This window comes from Numida meleagris, chromosome 27, assembly GCF_002078875.1.
Source record: "Numida meleagris isolate 19003 breed g44 Domestic line chromosome 27, NumMel1.0, whole genome shotgun sequence".
Lineage (NCBI taxonomy): Eukaryota > Metazoa > Chordata > Aves > Galliformes > Numididae > Numida > Numida meleagris.
Genome location: NC_034435.1, coordinates 4,081,888 through 4,099,580, shown reverse-complemented (window position 1 = coordinate 4,099,580; position 17,693 = coordinate 4,081,888). Strand labels below are relative to the sequence as shown.

The following is a 17,693-nucleotide window of genomic DNA, read 5'->3' as shown; positions in this document are numbered from 1 at the left end:
GCGCGGGGCGTGGGGACAGCGGGGCTCGGGGCGCGGCGGTGCCGTGCTGCTGCAGCATGGTCCCGGCAGAGAGATCCCATCGCCGTCGCGTGCTTCGTCCCCACCTGCCCCACACAGAGCCCCGCAGGTGGGAGATAACCGCCCTCCATCTGCTCTGCCCACAGATAATGGCGAAGTCACCGTCCTGCAGGCGGGGAGGCACGAGTTCCCCTTCACCTTCCAGCTCCCGGAGTAAGTTCACAGTTTGGGTTTCCTTAATGCAAAGGGGAAGAGCCACGGCTGGGTGCACCAGGCTGGGCACGGCACCTCCGCCACCGGCTGCAGCGGAGCCCTCGCATCGCTCACTTCTCGCTCGCAGGACCCTGGCGACGTCGTTCGAGGGCAAACACGGCAGCGTGCGCTACTGGGTGAAGGCCAAGCTGCACCGGCCCTGGGCCACGGTGAAAAAGGTGAAGAAGGAGTTCACCGTCATCGAACCCATCGACATCAACACGCCCGCGCTGCTGGTGAGCGCCCGGTGCCCGATGTCGGGTGTGCGCCACGCGGCGGGGACGGGCCCGAGGAGCGCAGAGGCCGCCTGCACCTCCTGCTTTCTGGGAGCTTTAATGCAGTGCAGCAGCATCTTGCATAAGGTTCCTAGGAACCGGTGCTGCTCCCCCGCGGGTTGGCGGTGCCGGGGAGGTGCTTGCGTGGTTTTCTGGTTCCTTTCTAAGCAGCCTCCGTGCGTCCCTTCTTCCAGGCTCCCCAGGCGGGTGCTAAGGAGAAACTCGCTCGCGCCTGGTACTGCAATCGCGGCCAGGTCTCTGTGACTGCCAAGATCGACCGCAAAGGCTACACCCCCGGTGAGCACCCGGGGTGAACCTCGGCGGGAGGGGACGTGGGGTCACCTGCTCGTCCCCGCCGTGCCGGCGGGCAGATGAACCCCGGTGACCCCGTGCAGGAATCCCTCGGGGCTGGACTGGGCTCCGTCTCCAACATGTGCGTCCGTTTGGCAGGTGAGGTCATCCCTATCTTTGCGGAGATTGACAACTGCACCAACCGGGCGGTGGTGCCCAAGGCGGCCATCATCCAGACTCAGACCTTCATCGCTCGGGGCACCAAGAAGCAGAAGAAGTCAGTGGTGACCAGCATCGTCGGGGACTCCATCGCCGCGGGGAAGCGCGAGGTGTGGCACGGGCGGGCGCTGAAGATCCCTCCGGTGGGGCCGTCCATCCTGCACTGCCGCATCATCCAAGTGGAGTATTCCCTGAAGGTGAGGGCTGTGCGGGGCTCAGCTCTCCGTTGGGTTTCCCATCTCCCGGAGCTGTGCTCCTCGGGGCTGGAGCTCTGTGTGACGTCTCGTGCTGAGCGTCTCCCCACACATCCCACTGCAAGAATTCCCTTCTTTCCTTCACCCAGTGCTCCGGGGGAAATCTCTGCCCCCTCTGGGCGGGGGTAACAGCAACAGTTGAGTTTCCCCGCTCTCTGCAGGTCTGTGTGGATATTCCCGGCACATCCAAGCTGCTCCTGGAGCTGCCGCTCGTCATCGGGACCATCCCGCTGCATCCGTTCGGCAGCCGCACGTCCAGCGTCAGCAGCCAGTACAGCGTCACCCTGGACTGGCTGAGCAGCATCCCCGAGCAGCCCGAGGGTGAGCGAAGGGGCAGAGCCCATCCTCGGCCTCGACAGGTCGGGGAGTAGCACGTTTGAAGCCTCTTCACCCGCACGTTCCCTGTTCCTTGATGCCTTTCCTTCTTCTCTTTAGCCCCCCCCGAGTACTCAGCGGTGGTGCCCAGCCCCGTGGCCGAGCAGAGCCTGGCCCCGCCGTGCCGCAGCGAGCTCGGGGCCGTGCTGGAGGGGCCCTTCTTCGCCTACATCCAAGAGTTCCGCTTCCGACCCCCTCCGCTCTACTCGGAGGTGAGGAACCCTGCGGGTGGGTGCGGGCGGTCTGGGGTGATGCACCCGCTGACCTTGGTCCTGACCCTGGGTTTGGCATTGCAGATTGACCCGAACCCGCCCTCAGACGGCATCCGCCCGCGCTGCATGACCTGCTGAGAGGTGCTGACGGCATCGTGACCATTGGGTGCAGTCAGCGTGCCCACGGTGGGCACGTGGCAGCCGTGAGAGCACTGAGCCCCCGCCGCGGGCGCTGCCCTGTGGGGCACGGAGGGCTGGAACCGCCCCAGGATTTGGGGTTCGGATGGAGCTGGGACGATGCTCCTGTACCTGTGCTCCAGCACCTCCTGCCGTGGAAAGTGGGAGCTCGGAGGTGTTCCAGGGATACCAGAGAATATTTGAGTCCTGTGCTGGGTGTGGACCCCACGGTGCCGCGGGTGCAGCTCTACTCCTGCAGTCGCTTCTCCAGCTCTGCAGTTTGCTAAGAAGATAGCTGGCCGGGTGAGGCGGATTTTGCTGCTGGTGAACACGGCCACGAGCCGGGCGGTGCTGCAGGGGTGGCTGGAGCCGCTGGGCTGGGGCTGCAGAGCCCCCCATGGACAACAGTGGGGCAGAGGACACCGGGACAGCGTCACTCTCGAAGCAGCAGGGATCTGTGGTGGTGTTTTGGTGCTGTTCCTGCGTGGTGGCACAGACGTGGCCCCTCGCAGTGCTCTGCTGGCCAAGGAAACGAGAGGCAAAGCCGGAGCGGGTCCTCCAGAGCCACCACCAGAGACTGTGCATTCCCCCCCAACCCCTGCGCAGAGCCCCAGCCCCGGTGCTGGGCATTGCTCAGAGGATTTTCTATTGTTTGTATCAGTGACCACTTTTGTACCGACCACTCTTTGTCTCTGACGTTACTCTTTTCTTATGACTTCAGTTTGGGCAATTTCTCTGAAATAAATTCCTTTAAACCAGCTGCTGCTCTCGACTTTTGCACATGAGACTTGTTTCAGTCACACTGGACCTGTGCCCCAGTGCCGCTTCCCCTTTCCCAGAGCTCACGTGGCCGCCAGGACAGTGCAGCAGAGCAGCAGTTCTGCTCCACGCCGCGTCTCCCCAGGGTGCCTGGCTCCCTTCTGCTGCACCCCTGGGTCCACAGCGCCGTGCTGCTGGGGGCTGCTGGGCCCGGGGGGTGTGCAGAGCGCTGCTCTGCTACGTGCCACTGCTCCACGTGGCCTCGTCCCCTTCCACCCCCATGGCAGCACCATGAGCACTCCCGCTGGGTTCCCCTGCGCTGACGTTCCCCATTGCGCAGCCCCTCCGCCCGCTGCGCTCGCAGTGAGCTGTGGGTTTGCTGCACTCCTGCACCCCACGTCTGCTGAGCACAGCAGATCTCAGAGGGTCTGAAATGGGGCTGGGGTCTGTGGTGTCCTCCAGGGCTGCGCTGCTGGAATGCGACTTTCCCTCCCCGGTTTCTTTGTTTGTTTTTCTTCTTTCTTGTTTTACTTTTTGTTTTTCTCGTTTTGTTTTGTGTTTTTCTTCTTTATGTGTTTTTCTTCTGTTTGTTTGGGTTTTCATTTCCTTTCTCGCTTTTCTCCTTGCTCAGCATTCAGAGCTTCACCCCGTGCCCAGAGGCAGCAGCGCTGCCACGCAGGACCCACGGGTGCTCCATGCACCCTTACCCAAACCTGCCTTCGCTCAGCTGCCCCCCTTGGGGCAAGGACGGGGATGCTTCACGGCGATGTTGTTGCAGATGCACACCCCTGGTGCTCTGCTGCTCCCCCGAGGCATCTTTCCAGCAGCGCTTCTTGTAACAGCCTCAGGGCTTTCTTGTAAAGCCCTGGGTTCCAGCCCTGGAGGGGCTAAAAATACCCCCAGGGACAGGGCTGGCACACGGTGCTCTGCAGCCCTCAGCTCTCAAGTCCTCATCCTGCAGCCCAGAGCCTCCCTGGTGCTGTGTCTGTCTGTCTGCTGCGTCCCTGCTCTGCTCCAGTGCCCCTTGCAGAAGGCCACGGCACCCTGTACACCCATGGGTGGCCCTGAGCCACCGCGTCCTTCCCGGGGTGGATGCTCCCCACCCCCCCCCCCCCGCGCTGGCGGCGCTGACGAGGACAGAATGTGCGAGGGCTGCGGATTAACAGCGCGGGCACCCGTCCAGCTCCGGGAAAACAGCTCCTGCTCCGCCACCTCCAGCTGCGAGCGCTGGGGGCCACGTGGTGGGAGCTCCAGTGGGAATGGGGTCCCGCAGCTGGGGTACGGCTGGGTTTGATCCCCGGGGCACTGATGGGTGCTCGGGGGGTGCGAGTCGGGAAGATAGGGGGCCAGCAATGGGACCGCCCCCCCTGGTACCTCCAGAGGGAGGCCTGGAGCGGACAGATGGACGGTCGGACACACAGCACGTGCCACGCGGCCGCAGCGCCACGGAGGGCCTGCTGCTCTGCACCGTGCGTCGTGCTCCGGGAGGAACGCAGCCCCCGCTGCAGCGCCGCGGCCCCGCGCCCGCTGGTTGCTGCCTTCCTCGGACAGTGGAAAATTTTTACGGCTTTTGACTTTTGTCCAATGATTTCGGAGTGAGGAAGCGGCCGCACGTGGCTCACAAACATGTCTATGGGTAAACAGCATCTGCGGGGCCGGGGCTGTGGGTGGTGGAGAGGACACCCCCTCCCCTCCCCCCCCCCCGTCCCGAGGCGTCCCCGGAGCTCTCCCTGCGGGCACAAACACGGGGACAAATATTTTGGCTCTTCTCGGTGGAGGGCCAGGTCCAGAAAAACAGTGACAACAACAACAACAGCACCACGAAGGAGAAACCGCGCGGTCACCTGAAGGCAGCACGCGTTGGGGGCGGCGCGGGAACCCCGGGCCCGTACCCGGGGTGTGACACGTGGTGACCCGGCTACCGGGGGTCCCCCTCTGCACGAAGCCCCCATCGATGCCCCGCGCTGTGCCCTCCCCCGGCCCCGCCGCAGCTCGGAGCCGGCTCTCGCAGTTCGGTTTGTAGCTCTGAAGGACGTCGGGGAACGGAGCCGGGGGCCCGCGCGGGTGAGAAGCGGGGGCTGTCACCGCGCGGCCCCTGTCCCCGTGGGGCTGTGACTCCCAGCAAAGAGCTGCGCTGCTCCGGCGATGGACGGCAGGGCCGGGGGGGATCGGTCCCAGTGAGCCCCTCGGCCCCCCCGCAGCCCACGGTTACCCCCCGATCCCGGGGAACCCGCGGGCGCTGCCCGGCTCGCTAGCAAGCGTGACCCTCGCTGCTGTTATGGCGGAGGGTTTACAGGGCGCCGAGGGAGGGGACTTTCCTGATAAGCTGCCGTGTGATGCAGCCGTCCCGTCGGGGCCGGGCCGGGCCGGTTGGGGCCGGCGGCAGCGCGGTTCGCTCCGCTTCCCTGTGGTTCCCGGGGCGAAAAACAGAGAGAGCGATGGGGAGGAGCATCCCCCGGGCAGGGCAGGACCCGCCGGGCCGTTTGCTGCGGGCTCAGCGCCGTGCACCCGCTGAGTGTTTGCTGCCCAACCCGGCGCTGTTTGCGGCGTCCCGCACCGCCCCTGGCCTCAGCGCGGCTCCGTCCGCCCTCGCGTTGGCCGCTTTCAGGGCACCTGTTCCGCTTCGCTGCTGCCAAAGCCCGCAAAGCTCCGGGCACCGCGCGGCCCCCCCGGCCCTGACCGCCCCCAAAGCGCAGCCGTGAACCCAGAGACCCACGGGGAGTGGGGCAGCTCCGCGCGAGGGGAGCGCTGGGACGCCCCGTTGTGCCCCCGCGTTGTGCCCCCGCTCGGAGCCGCTTTCCATTCGGTTCTGGAAATAACGCTCACGGCAAAGGAAAAACCTCACCCTGAGGAGTGAGCGCGAGAAAACAGCAGCGCTGCGCAGCGTGTGAGTGTGAGTGTGTGTGTGTGTGTGTGTGTGTGTGTGTGTGTGTGTGTGTGTGTGTGTGTGTGTGTGCAAAGAGCGGAGCCGCTGCTGCTGTCGTCGCGCGGCGGCGGTTGCGAAATGCAGCGCAGAAAAACCCGGAGCTGCAAAACCACAGCGCGCGGCCGCTTCCCCTCCCAGCTGCAGCCCGGGCTGTGCACGGCATCGCCTGGGGGAGTTTTGGGGTGGGGGGACCCCACGAGGGTTTTTTTTTAGCGGGGGGGTGCAGTTCCGGAGCTGCAAGGTTTGCCCCGTCCGTCAGCTCGGTGCCGTAGTGGGGGCTGCAATGACCCGGGGATGGGGGAGGGGGGGATGGGAAAAGCAGCCCCCGCGAGTGCGGGCGGGGCTCCGCTCTGGGGCAGCGCTGGGAGCGGGGATGTGCGGGGCTCCCACGGCCGGGACCAGGAATAGCGCAGCGAGGTACGGCCGCGCCGCGTCGGGTGACCTCCTCCAAAAATAACGGCGGCGGGGCCGGAATTAGCGCGGGTCGGGGTGGCTGGGCACTCGGTGTACGGGGCCGCGGGGTCCTCGGCTCCGTTCCGAGAAGGAAAATCTCCGCCCCAGCGCGGGGGACGGTCGCGGCTTTGGGGCGCCCTTGGGGCTGATTCGTCGGGCTGCGCTTTTTCCCCGTTCCTATGGGGTTTTCCCCATTCCTGAGGGATGATTTTTGCTCCTCATCCACCCGGGAGGAGCCCCACGCTCCCGTGTGATGAGCTGCTCGTTCTCAGCCCGCACGTGGCCGATGCTCCGCAGTGTGTCCGGGTCGGGGTGGCCAATGCCGTGTCCTTGCAGCCGACCCCGTCCCTGTCGCGTTCCCGTGGCCGTCCTCAGGTCACGGCCGCTCCCGGAAACTCCTTTGGAAAATAGTTTTGTGCCATTTAAACTCATTAGGGAACCCTGAGCCGCTCATTCGTGCTAATTGGCATCACACGAGGCTTCATTAATTTTCCCCAGCGCTGTGCCTGCGGGCTCTGTGGGCTCACGGGGTTGCCGTGCCGCTGGGGACGGGGCTGTCCCCAAAGGGACGCGATGGGATGGTGACCCCGCGGGCACGGTGAGGACCCCCTCCCCCCCCCCCGGGGTGTTTTTCAGGCGGTGGCGGGGACTTGCTGTCCTGCCACAGCCACCGTCGGGACCGCGGTGCCCGTGTCCTGGCCCCGTGCCGCGCCATGTGCTCGGCCCGAGCCGTGACCCTAAAAGTTGGGCTCTAAACAGGGGCCGGGCTGCAACCCGAGCGCTGCGCACCCGTAACGCAGCACTTCCCCTGCGAGCGGCGGGGAGCGCTGTGAGTTGGGTCCATCGCAACCAAAGCCCTAAAATGAAGCGCCGTGGGGGACGGGAAGCTGCGGGCCGCCCGTCCTCCTCCCCAACCCCAGCGCTTTGTGTTTGGAGAGGAAGGAGAGGGGCTGCCGCGCTGCGTTAGGGCCGGGGAAGGGTCGGCGCTGCGCTGCGGGGATGCGCTGCCCGGTCACCGCGCGGGGTTGGGGCGTGGGCGGTGGGGGCTCGGTTGGGCTCGGTTTGCGCGAGGACGGCGGAGCGCAGCTGCCCGAGGGGAACGCGGGGCTGGTGCCACCTCGTGGTCCGCTGCCGGCTCCGACGCGGTGACGCCGGACACGACGGAGCGCCCCGAAACGCGGTGACCTCCGCACCCCGGGGTCCTCCGAGCAGGAGCCGAAGTGGGGAGAATTCTCTCGCGTAGCGGAGCGGGGCGACGCCGCCTCTCCCCACATCTCCCTCTGCCTCTTAACCCCGTTCCTGTTTTCTCAGCGTTAATTTTTGCACTCTCAGCACACACCGGTGCCCGCCTCCGCTCCCGGTGTGGGGCAGACGAACCGCAAACCGCTGCCGAAGGGTTCTGCCCCAGATACGGCGCACAGCGCAGCCCCGCAGCCCCCGCAGCCCCACGTGTCCGACCACACTGCTCGGGGTCCCGGCACCAAATCCCGGGGTTCCCCTGACCCGGGTGGGACAAGGAGAACATGGGAGCGCCGCTGTTTGGTTTTTCTTTACTTTTACACCCTGGTATTTCGGTGCTCGGCGCTGGGGCTGGCTGTGCCCCCATCCCACAGGGACAGGGATGCAGTGTTCACTCTCTGATGTGCTCCCAAAGCAGATTCCTTATGTCCAAGGAAACATCCCTACCCCCACACGGGGAGCTGAGCCCGCAGCCCCCTGCCCTCATTATTTCGGGCCTCGCTGGGTCCTAGCCCTGTGCAGTGCAGAGGTGCTCCTGGAAATCAGAAACCCCCCAGGAAAGCGCCCACGGGGCCGTGCCTTGGGGAGGGCACTCAGCACCCCACCTGGATGCTCAGCATCAGCCCTCCCGGACCCTCAGCATCACCCCCTCGCTGCCTGCGGGACCCACTTGTCCCCTATCCCTGGGGTCACTAAGGCACCACCTTGTCCTGCAGCAGCCCCACATCCTCCTGGTCCTGTGGGGTGATGGGTTTGAGCAGCACAAGAGGCACCAGCGCCTGGCTCAGCCCCCAGCTGCCCACACCCCCCTCCTCTGCAGCTGTGGGGCCGCAGGTGGGGACCCCCCCTGACCCTGCTGGCTCTGGGTCTGGCACCTCCTGCCGCCGGTATGCGAAGGGCAGCTCCATCTCGCAGCATGGCTGCAGTAGCTCTGTTGGTTCTTTGGAGCTGAGCTGTGGTGTGTGGGGCTGTGTGCTGGTGGCCGCCTCCTTTTCAGAGCTCAGCTCCATCACCAGCAGCTCCCCAGGGCTGAGCTGCTCTGAGGGCTCCACGAAGCTTTTCCAGGGCTTGTCCTGTTGGGGAGAAGGAACGCTGTGCTGGGAGGTCTCGGCCACACGGCTCATCCCAGGGTGCACGTTGCAGCTCACCTGGCTCATCTCGCTGGCTGAGAACCGAAGCGCTTCACTGCCCGTAGGCTTGGGCAGGGGAGGGAAGAGCATCCCGTGGAGCCTGAGGGGAAGTCGGTGGGGTCAATGCAGGGGGAGAGGGGGCACAGCAGGACCGTAGTGCTGCCTTTTCTCACCTCTTCTTGCTCAGCTGGTAGATGAGGGCGGCGGCAGGGAGCCCCAGTGAGATGCCCAGATACTTCAGGTTGGAGCTCCACACCGCTGCCCCGACACCTGGAGATGAATACCCCTGGGTGATGTGACATCCCGGCCCCACGCCCCCTCCCTGTGCCCAATGGGACACAGGAGGGTCTCCGTGAGAAAAGGAGGAGGTGTCCCGCCGTTACCCGGTGCCGTGGTCTGGAAGTGCCACCGGGCGCTGCAGGTGCCCCCGCCACCCGCTGCCATCTCCTGGATGCCCACCCTGTAGGCGGTGCCCGGTTTCAGGTCTCGCAGTGCGTAGTGCGATGCCGACGCGTTCACTTCACCATCTGTAAGTGACAGCGCGCGGGCAGCAGCGCCCAGAGCCCCCCTCCCGCTGTCCCCCATCTTGTCCCGGCGGTGATGCCACCACTCACGTGTCACGTTGTCCCCTTCGGCCGCGTGGCACACGTGGTACCCCAGCAGCGCCCCGGGGCAGGCGGCGCGCGGGGACGGCTCCCAGCGCAGCACGGCGGCATCGGCGCTGGCGTTGATGCGGACAGAGGCGGCCAAAGAGGCTGCACGGGGTGGGAGCGGCCGTTGAGGGTCCGTCCGGCCCTCTGTGCCGCACTGGGGGTTGTGATGTCCCCGGTCCCTACGTACTGTTGCCGACAAAGTGATGCTGCTGAGCGAAGGTGGCCCAGTCCTGCTCCACGCTGCGGCCGTGCACGGCGAGCCAGTAACACGCCGGCGCTTCCAGCGGCCCTGCATGGGGAGCAGCACCGTCACCGCGTGGCTGCAGCCAGCGGGAGGGCGCGGGGCTCGGGGAGCTGCCGTGCCTGTCTGCTCCTGGGAGCTGTGCGCGAGGAACTCCCCCTGCACGCAGTGCCCTGGCTGTGGGGTTCCTGGCACCCGCTGCCGTTCGGAGCAGAAGGTGAAGCCGTGGGTCAGCGCCTCCCAGCGCGCCGTCACCGTGCCGCCCACCGAGCTGATGTCCTGGAAGCTGAGCTCTGTGGCAAAACACAGGGAGAGGAGAGGTGAGGGTGGTGCTGGGCCAAGGAGCCTCGTCCTTTCTGTGGCCCTTTTGGCTACCTGTGTCCTGCTCCGCCAGCACATGCAGCCGCCACGCAGGGCTGGTTCCGGCAGCGTTGGTGGCTGTCAGCATGATGTCGTACGCGGCCCCGCAGAGTGTGAGGTTGTATTCTGTCTCCTCCGGCCCCAGCACCACCTCTTCCTCCTCGGCACAGCCGCACGCCGGCATGCGGGCACGCAGCGTGTAGGTGACTTCCCCCTGTGCCTCTCGGGCGCGCTGCGTGGGGACGGCGGTGGCAATGCCTTGGGGTGCCCAGAGTGCACGGGGCCGTCCCAGCAGCGCACCCGCCTGCCCTACCTGCCAGCCCAGCTGCAGCAGCCTCTGCCCATTTCTCCCGAGTTGTCCCAGGTTGAAGTTCAACTTAGGGCTCTCCAGGATCTCTGTGGGAGGAGCGATGTGCTCACGCCAGGTGTGTGCCGGCCAGGTGCAGGGACGTGGGGTCCCTCCTGGCGTCGCGCTCACCCTCGGGGATGAAGATGGATGCGCTCCAGTCACTCCAGTGGCTGCTCCAGTGCTGCGTCCTGTGCCGGAGCTGCACCTCAAAGGCAGCGGTTCCCCCCAGCTCGCAGCACACCGGGTCAGCGGTGGTGAGGAGACCCCCCCCCAGGCTGTGTTTGTCCCCCCACCCTGACCCCCAGCATCCCATGGGGTGAAACAGACCTGGGTCATCCTCTCCATCCACACCCTTCCCTGTCTCACACGTCACCTGGAGAGAGAACGGTGGGACCGGTCACCGGGTGATGGTGGCACTGACCCAGGTGCGGGGGATGTGGTGGCCGGGGGGTGTCCTTGGTCCCCTCACCTGCGTCCAGCCGCCGTCACCCACCCGGCGGAATCGAGCCTGCCTGCGTGGCGGCGGCTGCTCCTCATGGTGACACTGCGGCCGCGGCAGCCACAGCTGCAGGCGCCCATTGGCCTTAGCGAAGGGCGTCCCGTCGGGGGGGGGATCCAGCTTCACTGTGGGGACAGTGCAGCTGTGGTGACCATCACGGCCCCCCTGCCCTGCCCGGCCCCCGGCACTCACCGGCCTCTCCGAGGTGCAGCGTGATGTTGGGGCTGCGCTCCAGGTGCTGTCCCCATCGCCCCTCCACCCAGGCCGTGGCGTTGGTGTGGATGTAGACATCGTGCTGCTTCAGGATGTGCACCGTGGCGGTGCCCGCATCGTGCCGCTGGCACAGCTGCCGGCTCACGTAGCTGCGGGGAAAGCGCTCACCCGTGGTGCACGGCGGCGGCACCGTGTCCCCTACGTCCCCGAGTGTCCCCTGTGTGCTCCTGGTGGGGCACAGTGCCCCCGACTCACCAGAGCACGAGGACGTAGGTGGTGCTGCCGGAGGGGCCGTGGGGTGGCCAGGAGCAGGTGAAGGGGCCGGAGCTGCAGCGCCTGAAGCAGGAGAGCCCGGGGGGGGGATCGGGGGCACCTGCAGGCAGGGAGTCACACCTGGGCTCGTGGGGGCTCGGGGTAATGGAGCTTGCTTGACCCGGGGCCATGGGGATGGGGAGGGGGCCGGGGGCTGGCGGTGCTCCTGCTCCCAGCGCCCTGCAGGGCCTCCCCCGGTGCCACCGTGACTCCACATGACCCACAGAAGCCAGAGATGGCTCAGAGGCCGCGTGGAGGGTGGGAGGGCTCAGCCGGCAGCGCAGCGGGGCTGTGGGCCCCTGGCACCGGGGCGGCCGCATGCAGCAAGCAGCGCTGCGCTGTGCAGTGGGGCACAGGGACTACAGCAGTGGGGCAGTGATTCCCACCCGAAAAGCCCTGTTCTCCCGGGGATGCCGCGCTTCTCTGCCCTCCAGCACCCCCCGAACCCCATCCCGCTGCCATGCGCTGTGCGCCCAGCCCGGAACACCTCCCCCCGCTGCCATGAAAGCTCCCTGCGTGATCCCCTTCGCTTATCGTCCGCGTATCGCTCAGCGAAACCCTCTGCGCTTATCTCCCATCGCCGCAGCACTCACCGCCCCGCGCCGGCAGCGCCAACGCCAGCAGCAGCCACCGCAGCGCGGGGACCCCTCCGTGCTCCATCCTCACCACGTTCCCCCCCGCGGGGTCCCGCTCCCCCCGGCGCTGCCCCCACCGCCGCTTCCTCTGCTGCTGAGAGCGGCCGTTGCCGGCGGGACGTGTTGGCGCGTGCAACGCTTGGACCAAAACCAAAAGAGAAAGCGGCGGCGATGTCCCCGCTGTGCCTGCACGCCCGCCCCGGTGCTGCCAGAAGAGCAAGGTAAGCAAAAGAGGTGTCGTGCTGATTTTTTTTTTTTTGGCAAACCCCACGTCGCGGCTTCGATTCACTGCCCGTATTTGGTGAATCGGGAGCTGCGAGGTCGGGGCCGGCTGCTCCCAGCACTGGGCCACGTGTCCCGGCGGAGCCCTCTGGTCCCCAGCACACATTGCACACATTGTGCCCCCCTCGAGGCCACAACAAAGCCCCACTGAGGCACAGGGCACAGCGTCACCGGGCGCCGTGTGACCGCGGGCGGCGGAGCCGAGTGGCACCGTGCACAGAGCGCCGTTGTCCCCGCAGAAAATGTCCCCTTGTGCGCTGCTCTGGGGGGGGACGGCGCGGCGGCGGTGGTGGAGCGCTGGGCAGGGGCGGCTGTGACCCCCAGCCCTCTGCTGTGGGCACACGCTGTGTGCCGTGGCACTTGGAGCAGCGTGCTGTGCCAAACCGAGCCGTGCCGCACTGTGCCAAACGAAGCCATGCTGAGCTGGGCCGTGTTGTGCCAAACTGAGCTGTGCCAAACTGAGCTGTGCCATTTGCTACGCCAAACCAAGCCGTGGCGTGTCATGCTGCGCTGTGCCATGCTCCTCCAAACCACACTGTGCAGTTCTGTGCTCTGCCAAACTCAGCTGTGCCGTGCCATGCTGTGCCGTGCCAAACCAGGCCAGGCCAGGCCACAGCCGCACCAGGCCGTGCCATGCCAGCACCTGGCTGACCCCTGCCGTGCCGGGCCGGGCAGTGCCGGACCTGGGCCAACCCTTACCGTGCCGGGCCACCAGGGGAGGAAAGGACCGCCGTGCTCCCCGCCCCGTGCCCTGCGCTGCCCGCCCCGCTCCCCACCACCCCCGCTCCGTGCCGTGCCGTGCCGTGCCGCTCCGTGCCGGGGCCGCTGGGCGGCGCACCGGGAGCACCGGGCGGAGCGGGAGCAGCGGGAGGCGGCGGCGCGGCGGCATGGACGAGCCCAGCATCCTGCGGCGGAGGGGGCTGCAGGTGAGCGGCGGGGGCGGGGGGAGCGCGGGGCCGTGCGGGGCGGGTGGGCGCGACGTGGGTGCTGGGGGGGCGGGTGTGTGCGTGCGTGTGTGCGTGAGATGTGGGTGTGCAAAGGGTGGGTGCTCGGTGAGTGCGTGTGCAAGCGGGTGCCGAGTGTGCGGGAGAGGGGGGTGCTGCGGGTGGGAGCGGGGTGCAGGGCCGGCTGCGGGAGCGGGTCCCAGCGGCGGGTGCCGGAGGGCACGGGGCCGTGTGCGGGGGCTCTGCCGGGGGCTCCGTGGGAGCAGCGCGAGGCCCCCATCCCGGTGATGCCCAATCCCCGCCCAACCACGGCCCTAAGGGTTCGCAGTCCCCCTCTTCACCGCGCACCCCGAGGGGCTCCCACCCCCCGCCCCCCACCTATCCTGCGCCCACTCCCCCGGGCCCCCGCTGCCCCTCTCGGAGGGCAGACGGCCGCAGCGGGGGCTCACGCTGAGCCCGAAGCTCTGCGCCGATTTTCCGGGTGACCTCACGCCTCCGTCCCCATCTGCAGAACGGAGCGCAGCCCCCGCGGGCCGTCCCGAGCTGTCGGTGCGGTTGGAGCACGGCACTGCGCTGCCTTCATCCGAGCTGGCAGCTCCCCGGGGCGCCGCGCCGCGCCGCGTGCTCCTGCGGTGGGGGGCGGTTGGGGGAAGGGACCCCGCAGCAGCTGCAAGTACCACGACGGCCACAGCGCTGCCCTCGGGTGGTCCCTGGGGGGAGCAGCCCCGTGGCTGTGGGTTCAGCTCCCCGCAGCAGGTGGGAAGGATCATCCCAAAGCGCTGGGCAGCAGTGCCATCCCCAGTGCCGTCCCCAGTGCTGTCCCCTGTGCCAGTGCTGGTGCCGGCCCGGCAGGGAGCAACTGACGGCATGGCCCTGGGCGTGGGTGGGGGTCCTGGCTGGGGGACAGCAGGGTGAGGGTGCTGGGGGGGGCTCCTGCTCCATGCGGGGACCCAACACCCGGGCATGGGGTCACAGTGTTGCACTGGGGCACCCACAGGGACACCGCGCACCCACGCTGTCACCGCGCACCCACCCCGGCACCACGCACCCCCCGCCACCTGCAGCACCCACGGGCCCCCGCTGCCGAGTCCCTGTGCATCGGGGCGTGATGTCACCCGTTGCCATGGCGACGCTGCTGCATCACTGCGTTGCTGTGCGCCCCAACCCAGGGATTTCCGTGGGGGCAGCGGGATGGGGCGCGGGTACCCCTGGCTGCGTGGGGTGCGGGGCTGACAGCAGCTCACTCAGCCCCCACCCGTGGGTGCTGCCAGGCTGGGAATGGTGTTAAGCTGCTTAGGGGTACGGGGCCGGTGGGCACAGACCAGGGCAGCGATGGGCATTAGCGGCACGTGCGGCCGCCACGTGTGCCAGCATCCCGCGGTCACCACGGCACACGCTGCCCACCAGCACCCGTGGCTCTCAGTGTCTGGTGGGTGGCACACGGGTGGGAGCCCGGTCCCCGCTGCGTGGGGGTGCGGTGCTGCGCCACTGCCCTTTGCCCCTCACGCCACCTGTGAGCAAACAGCTCTCACTAGAAATCTTCCCAGCAGCTGGAAAAATAGCGTGGGGGCAGCAGCTGCTGCCCATAGCCGGGTGTGGGGCACAGGGACGGGGCACAGCCACCCCCCCGGGGCCCGTCCTCGAGGCCTGGCCATGCTCCCACCAGCGCTGGGGGCTGAGAAGGAGCCGTCCCTCTGTGCTGAGCCCTCGGCAAGGACGGTCCCCGCGGTGTTGGCCCTGACCCTGCTCGTTGCTTTTCTCGTTGCAGAAGGAGCTGAGCCTGCCGCGCCGAGGAAGAGCGTAAGTACGCCAAGCTGCATCGCGTGGGACGCCGGTGTCACCGGGGGGGACGCGCTTGGGGACGCGCCGCTGTCGGCAGGGCTCGGCTGGATGCCACCTTGGGGTGGCCAGGTCTTGCTGTGCCCAAACCCAGAGTGGGATCACCGTGTTTTCTGGTGCCAAAGAGACACGATGCGTGTGTGTTAGGGTGCACCGGGGAGTACTGGAGTGTACTGGGGAGAGCTGTGTGCCACTGCAGCGCGCCGGGCTGTGCCGTGGTGTATTGGGGTGTACCGGTGTGCGGCAGGAGCCGATCCTGATGCTGTGCTGAGGCTGCTCGGGGCGTTGTGCGGTAATGAGGGGGGGCACCGCTGCTGCGCTGCCTCTCCGGGGGTGTGGGGCACACGGGTGCCGTGCCAGGGGTGCGCTGGAGGGGGCGCTGGGGCCGCACTGGGGCCGTACTGGGACGGTGCTGCTCTGGCTCCAGCGGTGCCCAGGCGCATCCCGGGAACGCAGCGGCCCCGAGCGGCCTCTGCACCGCTCTGGGCTGTGCTGGGAGCTCGGGGGCTGCCGTGCCGCGCGGTGCCGAGCCGGGGGGTGCAGTCCCGAACCGTGCCAGCTGTGCCGAGCCGTGCCGAGCCGCAGGGGCGGGTCCGGGCCCGGCGGGCCGAGCTCTGCTCCCGGCGGTGCCGCCGCTGCCGCCCGCCCGTTGGAGCCGCCCAGCGCGGGGGCTGCCGGTGCGGCGCGGGGAGCGGAGCGGAGCGGAGCGGCGGCGGCATGAAGTCACGGCGGGAGCGGCTGAAGATCCCCGCGCTGACCTTGGAGTGAGTCGGGTTCGGGGCTGCCGGCGGCGTCGGGCTCGGGCTGATGGCGGCAGCGGCATCCCCGCATCGCGAACATCTCCGCATCCTGAGCGCCCTGAGCGTCCCCGCCTGCTGAGCATCCCCTCATCCCCACATCCCGAACGTCCCCGTATCTGGAGCACCCCTGCATCCCGAGCCCCCCACACCCTGGGCATCCCCTCATCCCGAGCATCCACAGCTTTCCTGCCCGGCGTGGATCCTGTCCTCCCGCGCCCGCAGCCCGAGCCCCCCGCTGTTCCCCCCCCCAGCCCTGCCCGCAGCGTCCCCCGTCCAGCTCTCCCCCCTCTTCTTGCCCCTCGTCCCCCGTTCCCCCCGCTGCTGCCCCGGGGGGGCATCGCCGCTGCCGTGCCGTGCCCCCAGGCGCCGGGTGCCGCTCACGCCATTGCCTTGCAGCCTGTCCCCGAGCAGCCAGAGCCCGACGCTGCTGAGCCCCTGCAGCCCCTGCAGCCCCTGCAGCCCGCTGCTCTCTCTGCACCCCTGGAGGTAAGACCCCAAACCCGGCCTGCCCGGGGCTGCGAGGTGGGACTCCCACCAGGGACACCCGGGGGGGATGGAAGCTTCTTCTGGGCACACTGGGAGTGGAGGATGGGGTCCGTCCCCAGTTTGTGTGCCCCAAAAGTAGCTTGTGCATGGTGGTCTCTGACAGATGGCTCCGTTTTGGGGAACCCCGTGTGAACAGCATCACGGCGGCTTGGAGCTCAGCCCCTGAGCACGCTGTCTTTGGGGGAAAACCTCCTCAAAATGAGCCCGCGGTGATGCCCCCCCTGGGGTGGGGTGGGGGTGAGGATGAGGCCCTTCTCCCACACAGGAAACCTGCTGCGGGATGGGGTGCTCGTTGCTACGGGATCCTCGGTGGCCGTCCCATGGCCGCAGTGACTGGGGCACGCGGCGGAGTGGCCCCGTGCCCAGGGCAGGGCAGGTGTCGGGGCTGGGCTGTGTTTTGCAGTGGGGACAGCGTGGGGATGAGGACGTTGAGTTGGTGGCACCCAGAGGACCGGGCCCCATCAGCGTGTGGGTTTGGGGGATTTTCAGCCCAGTTTGGTGACGCTGTCCCACGTGGGGTTTGTGCTGGTGAGGCGCCGGCACCTGACCCGCTCACAGCCGGAAAATGAGGCCGGGCACCGGGATCTGTGTCACTGGGTCTCGGCACGGGGTGTCCCCAGTGCAGCGCAGGAGGGATCGCGTGGGGCGGTGTGGGTGGAACCCCCCCCGAGCAGCCCCATTGTGTGAGGAGCGGTGGGGGCACAGAGGGGAGCCCCCTAGGGTTGCCCACACTGCAGCAACATGTGAGTTTTGGGGGCCACCTGCACTGGCTTTTGGGGGAACGTGTGGTCCCCTGATGCGTGAGTAGTGATGGCTGCATCTCCATTTTGGGGTGATACCCATCTCCATGGTAACCCAGACCCCAATTTGGGGTGATGCTCTGTCTGTGTAAGTAACCCCAACCCCACTTAGGGGGATGCCCCATTCCTGTGGTGACCCAAAGCTCTATTTTGGGGTCTCTATATCAACCCAACCTGTCTCTGTATTAACCCTGACCACGTTTTGGGGTGTATACCCATCTCCCTGATAACCCGGACCCCATTTTGGGGCGATGCTCTGTCTCTATGAGTAACCCCGACCCCATTTAGGGGCACACTCCATTCCTATGGAGCCCCGAAGCTCTCTTTTGGGGTGCTGCCCTGTCTCTACATCAACCCGACCCCATTTTGGGGTGCTGCCCCATCTCCATGGCAACCCTGACCCCATTTGGTGATGGTGTTGGGGGGGGGGGGCTGCCGCCTCGTTTCTATAGCAACCCCACTCCCTCCCCCCCCCCTTTTCCGAACCGCCGCCCGTTTCCACGGCAACCCCGGTGCGGCGGGGCGGGAAGGGCCGTGCTCGGCGCGGGAGGCGGCCCCGGTGCGGCCCCGCGCGCTCCCGGCTCCGCGATGTCGGACCCGAGCTGCTGGGGCGCGGCGAGCGGCGGCTGCCGGGGGCAGA

The 17,693-nt window shown here is 67.7% G+C and overlaps 3 protein-coding genes across 11 annotated transcripts in view; 2 read left to right on the top strand and 1 right to left on the bottom strand.

Moving 5' to 3' along the window:
• The window catches only part of ARRDC2 (arrestin domain containing 2), a 6,523-nt gene extending 3,692 nt beyond the window's left edge, over positions 1-2,831 (top strand). Inside the window, exons 2-8 of the mRNA XM_021378718.1 lie at positions 165-231; positions 359-506; positions 740-842; positions 996-1,252; positions 1,471-1,630; positions 1,745-1,896; positions 1,981-2,831. Of these exons, the coding sequence (XP_021234393.1) occupies positions 165-231; positions 359-506; positions 740-842; positions 996-1,252; positions 1,471-1,630; positions 1,745-1,896; positions 1,981-2,034 (941 nt within the window). The 3' untranslated portion in view covers positions 2,035-2,831. The remainder of the gene's footprint in view (positions 1-164; positions 232-358; positions 507-739; positions 843-995; positions 1,253-1,470; positions 1,631-1,744; positions 1,897-1,980) is intronic.
• IL12RB1 (interleukin 12 receptor subunit beta 1) lies at positions 5,759-12,048 on the bottom strand. 7 transcript variants are annotated; one of them, XM_021378331.1, is made up of 10 exons: positions 10,875-12,048; positions 10,653-10,807; positions 10,313-10,556; positions 10,148-10,230; positions 9,850-10,066; positions 9,597-9,767; positions 9,421-9,522; positions 8,964-9,335; positions 8,754-8,850; positions 5,761-8,680 (listed from the first exon to the last, which is right to left on the bottom strand). In XM_021378331.1, exons 1-10 carry the CDS (start codon positions 11,422-11,424, stop codon positions 8,143-8,145), a joined length of 2,529 nt encoding a protein of 842 aa, XP_021234006.1. In that variant the 5' UTR covers positions 11,425-12,048; the 3' UTR covers positions 5,761-8,142. The 7 variants fall into 7 exon arrangements, with proteins under 7 accessions (XP_021234003.1, XP_021234002.1, XP_021234001.1 ...); XM_021378332.1 differs by having other exon boundaries at positions 8,964-9,767; positions 10,875-11,044; positions 11,151-11,268; positions 11,801-12,048; XM_021378328.1 differs by having other exon boundaries at positions 5,759-8,187; positions 8,303-8,680; positions 8,964-9,767.
• The window catches only part of MAST3 (microtubule associated serine/threonine kinase 3), a 17,748-nt gene continuing 13,036 nt past the window's right edge, over positions 12,982-17,693 (top strand). For 2 of the 3 annotated variants that reach the window (XM_021378325.1, XM_021378323.1), the window contains exons 1-2: positions 12,982-13,050; positions 14,837-14,868. In XM_021378325.1, the coding sequence (XP_021234000.1) occupies positions 13,012-13,050; positions 14,837-14,868 (71 nt within the window). In that variant the 5' untranslated portion in view covers positions 12,982-13,011. Of the gene's footprint in view, positions 13,051-13,466; positions 14,368-14,836; positions 14,869-17,693 lie in introns of those variants that run through there. The other variant, XM_021378324.1, reaches the window with a different exon arrangement.